At 40.1% G+C, this 6,555-nt stretch overlaps 1 protein-coding gene across 1 annotated transcript in view; it reads left to right on the plus strand.

Moving 5' to 3' along the window:
* esrrga (estrogen-related receptor gamma a) overlaps positions 1-6,207 on the plus strand; it is a 64,741-nt gene extending 58,534 nt beyond the window's left edge. Inside the window, exons 7-8 of the mRNA XM_079458948.1 lie at positions 515-784; positions 4,458-6,207. Coding sequence (XP_079315074.1) covers positions 515-784; positions 4,458-4,702 — 515 coding nt within the window. The 3' untranslated portion in view covers positions 4,703-6,207. The remainder of the gene's footprint in view (positions 1-514; positions 785-4,457) is intronic.
* Positions 6,208-6,555: the final 348 nt, after the last annotated feature.

The following is a 6,555-nucleotide window of genomic DNA, read 5'->3' on the forward strand; positions in this document are numbered from 1 at the left end:
CTCTTTTAATGTGTGAACTTTTTTGACTCAAAGTTTGAGGTATTAAATGTTCATGAACATGAACTTCATGATTTCCATCACATCAAGCAAAAAGACGGCAAATAAAAAAACAGGGAAAGTGTGTGTGCAGAGTGGGGGAGGTGGAAGGCGAAGGAGTTTGAGGCAAGCAATTAGTCTTTCAGTTGGTGTGATGGGAAGAATTGATCCATGCTGCATGTTGGGGAAGATAAGGAGTGCCCTCCCTCAGGATGCCCCCTGGCCTGCAACGCGGCAGGAGACGAGAGCATAGACTCGTGCTAGGTGCCTCAGCTTGCTCCCGCTGGAGTTTTCCACTGCATTACTCCTCCAGAATGTCAATTCTTCCCACTATCGTCAACCTGAAACTTTCAACAAAAGCCTGAAAAGGCTCTTTTGTTTCACCTGTTTCATATATGCCATTGAATGTCGATTTGAAGCTTAACAATCGTTGTTGTATTCAAGTCACAGAAAGCTCTTCCCTCCTTCTGTTTCTCAGGGTTTTCCACACTGTCGCTTGCGGACCAGATGAGTCTTCTGCAGAGCGCGTGGATGGAGATCTTGATCTTGCGCGTGGTCTACCGCTCGCTGTCTTTTGAGGACAAGCTGGTCTACGCTGAGGACTACATTATGGATGAGGACCAGTCCAAGCTGGCCGGCCTGCTGGACCTAAACAATGCGATTCTGCAGCTGGTGAAAAAATACAAGGCCATGAAGCTGGAGAAGGAGGAGTTTGTCACTCTTAAGGCTATAGCGCTTGCTAACTCAGGTAAAAGAAGCTGACCCCAGATTTATGCTGTACAGAATTCCTACTTTGAACAAAACAATTCAAAAGAAAACATTGAGCAATCAAATGAAAAGCATTTGTTTACACATCATCACTATAAAATGTATGAGCTATTAAAAATGTAAGCGTACAAACAATTGCAATTGATTTCATTTCCTCCTATAAGAGTTTCAAACACAGATCTAAAAGTATTCAGGGGTGGTCTAAGTGAGCTCAATCTCTCATCCTGTCATGTTTTCTACTCCTTTACTTATGCACACACACAACAACACACAAAGCAGTGATCCCAGCGCTCCCCGCCCCTTTTGAAATCCTTCAAAAGCACGTCCGCGGCCGCTTTCGGAATTAGCATAAGTCTCTCCTCAGATGCTTCTTAAGTAAGGAGCCCATCACTATGCACCTGCATGTCAATAACAGGCTCTGATGTTGTCCACCATCGACAATCACGCCACGGCCTCCGGCTCCCTTTGTGTTGACCCCATCTTTGAACTTTATCTTGGTTGCTGGCCAGTAGTTTTCCCTTTAATTACAAGAAGGAAACTGTCAATAAAATCTGTTAAATGGGACGCAATGAGCAGCTTGAATGGGAGGGCGGCTATTTGTTCAAATTCTCCAGCGCTCAAGGTATTGACAGTTTGTTTTCTGGGGCCATATGTGACGATCAATCTCCGGCTGGGCCTGGCCATGCTGAAAAATGAAAAAGCAGATTGCTCTTGCTCGCTTGCGGATGACGGCTCGCTAGTTTGGCCTGGCCCCGCAGACACCAGGGGCCGTTCTGCCCAAAGTGCACCCCTGAGAGAGAAAGCGCGTGACTCTTTTGAGAAATTATTTTTTAATTGATTGACTGATTAGCAGCACGTCTCTGTTTGTTGACGCGCACGTTCGCCGAGAACGATGAGAGCGTGGTTTTTGGATGCGGTCGATATGTAGATAAATTCAGAAGGCTGTTGTCTGAGAGATGATTGGGCTTTATGCGTTTTCACTGAAGCATATCATTGCAGTGACGCTTCCTGTAGGCTAAATGCTTTTTTGGTATTTTTTTCTGTGGCTTTGCTTCTCTCAGGAGAGACATGCATCATGTTTGCTTTTAAAGGTGAGCTGTTTTGTCACTTCTTTTTCGCGGTAGAGGAGAGTGTTTTAGACAGTTGCTGACAAAAATGATGCACTCCGCTATTTTCCACAGCCCTGAGGTGCTGCGCAGTTCTGCTTGAAGCCGATACATTTTACAGTCTTTCAATGGACACAGTGATGCTTAAGCATTCGGTCTCAGGGAAACATTTTGTGTGAGGAGTATATCTTATTTATTTCAAAGCTTTACTTTGAACACATTGAGCTGTTTTTTAAGACATAAGCAAATAACAAGAGAAACAATTCATTTAAAAGAAGTGGAGCAGGGGTTCAAAACCGCTAATATTTTCACCACAGATTGAATATTTTTGTAATTATACTGTCACTTTTGCTGAGTAATTTGGGGAAATCATCATAAATTATTTTCTAGTAAATCAATAATTCTTTTTTGGAGAAACAACACTGGTGTAACTAAAGTTTTCCTATAAATTAGATAATAAATGATTATAAATTTGTATTATCATAGTTTTACCACAAATACCATGGTTAAACCCTGATGGTTACTTTACACAAGTGAGACAATGCACATTTGTGGTTTAAAGGGAAAAATAAAAATAAATCTGTTATCACTTACTTACCTTTATGTATACGACTTTTGTTTCTGTGGAACACAAAAGAAGATGTTTTGAGAAATGTCTCTGGGTTTTTTTTTAACATAAAATGGAAGTTAATCGGGTGTTGTTTTATAACCAGCATTTTTTATATATATTCTTTGTGTTCTGCAGAATAAAGAAAGTCATATAGGTTTGGTATAACGTGAGGATGAGTAAATAATGAAAGAATTTAAATTTTTAGGTAAACTGGCCCTTTAAGTAGGCTACTTATACAGTATAACCTATGTATTAAAAAATAATACATTTGTCTGAAAAGGGTACACTTATGAGACACAAATATTGTGCTGGAAATCTACTTTTCCCAGAATGCTTTTAAGTTTTCCTCTGCCTCCAGCAGTGATGGTGAGATTGATAGAGCCTATGGTCTGGCAGCTTGTGTGGAAAGATGCTGGTAAGCACTTTCCTGCCAGGGATTTCTGTCGGATCACAGGTCACTTTTCAGATGGCCAAAGCCCATGTAAATGATGGACTACACCTCAATGTCTGAATTCAAAATGGGTGGAGAGTGAGCTCCAGACACTGACCGGTTAGAATATTGAACTCCCGAAGCGGGCAGGAAATTCGGCCTGCAAGCCAGCCCGAAGGACAGAGAACGTTCTCTATTAATATAGGAATCTCGCATGAAGCCGCTCGCAAGGTCTTGCTTTTATCAATACTTGACCGTAAAATTATTATTTAACGTGTATGTATCAATTGATTCGAGGCAATGTATTGATCGTGACATCTTTGCCAAAAGGCAGTGTGCATTTGGACATTTTATCCTGAGGGAAAAGGATTGGATTGACACGCCACAGTAGAAAACCATCGAGTCGATACCATCAGTGGAGTTAGTCTATAAAGAGAGTCAGACAAAACACTTGTGATAAAACCGTGATAGTTTTATCAAAGCTTGGATTTGTTGGAAAATAACTTGAAGGGAATGTTCACTGAAAATGCATTCTTTCTTGATGTATTTGTCTTTTCCATACAATGAAAGTGGATGGGGACTAGGGACCACTTGAATGTGATAGCTGTGGTCTCCATTCACCTTACTAGTATAGAAAAGACCAACTTGTAAATTTTTCAGACGTACTTCTCCTGTGTTGCAAGTAATACCAGTTTTTAAAGACATGAGTGTGAATAAATAATGACAGGATTTTCATTTTCGGGTGAATTATCCCTTTAACCGTTGGAACGCTACACAGCGAAGATACTGTAGTAGCTTTCTGAGACTAATTGCGTTCTCAGAGGCATGCCGGTCTCGGTGAATGGCCGTGAATGCTGTACTAACCAGTGCAAATGCAAATGCAGCCTGTTTGACATTTCTGGCAGACAATGCCAGTCAGGCTGAGGTATTGTTTCCTGACTGTAGCTTCTGTTTCTCTCGCTCAGACGAGTGCCATATCAGCTCCACTCCAAACACTGTTTCTGCTGCTCGTGCCATTCATCAGCCCCATAGAGAGGCTTGTAAACACGTGGCGTTTAACACTCGAGTGTGCCTTTAATCACTGGAGAATGAGCTTAGGGCTGGCAAAAAAAGGATGAATCACATTCTTTTAATCCCTTTGCTTTTGCCGGGACTTTATCCTCAGGATTTTTAACGCCTGAAATGGGTTCGAGAAAAGTCCTGCCCAGGAGTCTTGTACATTCTAAGTATTTTATCCATGACATTTTCATCAACCATGATGTTTATATCTACAGAACTGTTTCATATACAGTAGTGGCCAAAAGTGATGTCCAACGTTAAAATTAAAGATGTTAAAGATGTATTTAAAACATTGTATTCATGTTGAAAACGTCTACTTTGAATGTTATTTCAAATACAACCCATATTTCCTGATACTGCCCTCTCATAATGTAGATTCATATTTAATATCCTAAACAGTATTATTTCTGAAGTTACTCATCCATCTGTACCGCATAATATTTTTTAGATTCCATGCATATAGAAGACGTGGAAGCTGTGCAGAAGCTCCAGGACGTGTTGCATGAGGCCCTGCAGGACTTTGAGGCAGGCCAGCACCCAGAGGACCCGCGCCGGGCCGGCAAGATGCTCATGACCCTTCCACTGCTCCGGCAAACGTCCACCAAGGCCGTGCAGCACTTCTACAGCATCAAACAGGACGGCAAAGTGCCCATGCACAAACTGTTTCTGGAGCTGCTGGAGGCCAAGGTGTAACTCCCTCCCCATGTCGGCCCAGCGTTATACCGAACAAGCCGGAGGGGTACGTCACTGACTCCGCCCCTTCACCCGGGCAGACAATGACTAACTCTCCACCACTGTTTGTGAAATCTTTGTCTATAAACGTTATCAAATAATAACTTAAAACATAACCATAATGGTACTTCTAATTACTGACGATGATACGTAAATATAAGAATGATTTACTAATGTGATTATTGAGAAAAATATGAAATGGAAAAAAACGACTGCTTTCCTTACGAAGCAGTGGGACTTTAAACCAGCTGTCGACTTCGTTCTTGTCGAAAATCCGATGCTGAGGTTTTTTTTGTGCTATAGACATTTCGTTGCTTTTTAAAAGAGAAATTCTGGAGCCGAGAACGACCAGCCCTGCCAAAGGAAGGAGGTCCACCCAGTGGACACCAGCAAGCTAAACTTTCCCCAGACTTTACTGTCCAGCTTCCATTTTGCTAAAGGATTCTAGGGATTTCCTCTCTACCATAAGAGCCACAGCATAGTGACTATGTGCAGTATAACATCTGAGGTCCTCGGAGCAGTTTAACAACACGATAGCCAAACGGAGATTTTGACGTCTTTGAAAAAGCTGCTCCTCACCATTATTTCACCATGTGGTATGATCATGTCCCTTGTTGTTTTCTTTCAAGTCTTCCAAACCCTTCGAGCCTCTTTTAACGGTTTCATTGTTATCTTTTCAGGGAATAGCCTAATGCTTTAGTCTTTCATGCAATAGGAAGGTGAATTTGCAGCGGTGAAGGAACAGTCTAATTTATTTATTGATTTTATTTGAGTGTATTTTTTATGTACTGAAGGATGTAAATATATTGTATGGTCATCAAACACTATATTTCTTCATATAATGTTAATAATTGAACTTTACGTTTTTCTATCGACCGCCATGTTTCGCAATTACGAACCATGAAGACTAAAACCTGCTCTCTTCTCTAAGCAATAGATGTTTTAAAAGCGGAGATGTAAATGTATGCAAATTTCCTTTCTTAGTGCCACACTGAATTTCCAGACGCTTTCGCTTTTCTGTCTGTGTTTGTCATAAGATGATAGATTACATACATGATATGGCCAGAAGGACCATAACCATTATCTCCAATAAAATATTATATATGCATATATAGATATATATATATATTATCTTCAGCCTCTAAATTATATTGACCTTATTTCATACTGAAGCAGCATTTGAACTTTGTTAAGCAAAATAGCACTTAGGGAAGATATCTCTACAAACAGATGGAGAAACAACGTAGGTTTAGTTTCAAGACGGTCCTGAGATATCATAATGTGATGTAATCTTCTTCAAAATGACATCTATAGCAGACAGGCTAAATATCAAAGCAAGCAGTCCACAGCCTTCATCAGAAATATGTCAGTATTAGTAGGGGGTATTTTCTGAATATTCTTAAGCATTGTATATTGTAAATTAACAGATTATAAATCTAACCTAAGACATTTTATTGGAACAGATCAAAGAAAAAAAGAATGAAAATGAAAAAAAATTTAGCTCAGCTTGGTGTTTCATGTCTGCTGTGTTTTTCTGAAACATCTGTTTTTCCCCTCTGTCACAAATATGTAGTGTACCACCCATGGACATCACAGGTCTCGCTGTTCAGTATATTTTATTTATTTATTTGATTACTATTATTTTATTTTGTCTTTTATTTTTTCAGACAGGGATTAGAATTGGAGACAATAATGGATGTATGAGTCCTCAAGAGCAAAGGATTGTGGGTTCTCAAATTACTTTCCGGGAAAAAAATTTAAAACGTGAAAAAAGACTCTTCTTAGTTACTGCTAGATCAATGATCAATATAATC

This window comes from Barbatula barbatula (assembly GCF_947034865.1).
Source record: "Barbatula barbatula genome assembly, chromosome: 6".
NCBI classification, from domain to species: Eukaryota; Metazoa; Chordata; class Actinopteri; order Cypriniformes; family Nemacheilidae; genus Barbatula; species Barbatula barbatula.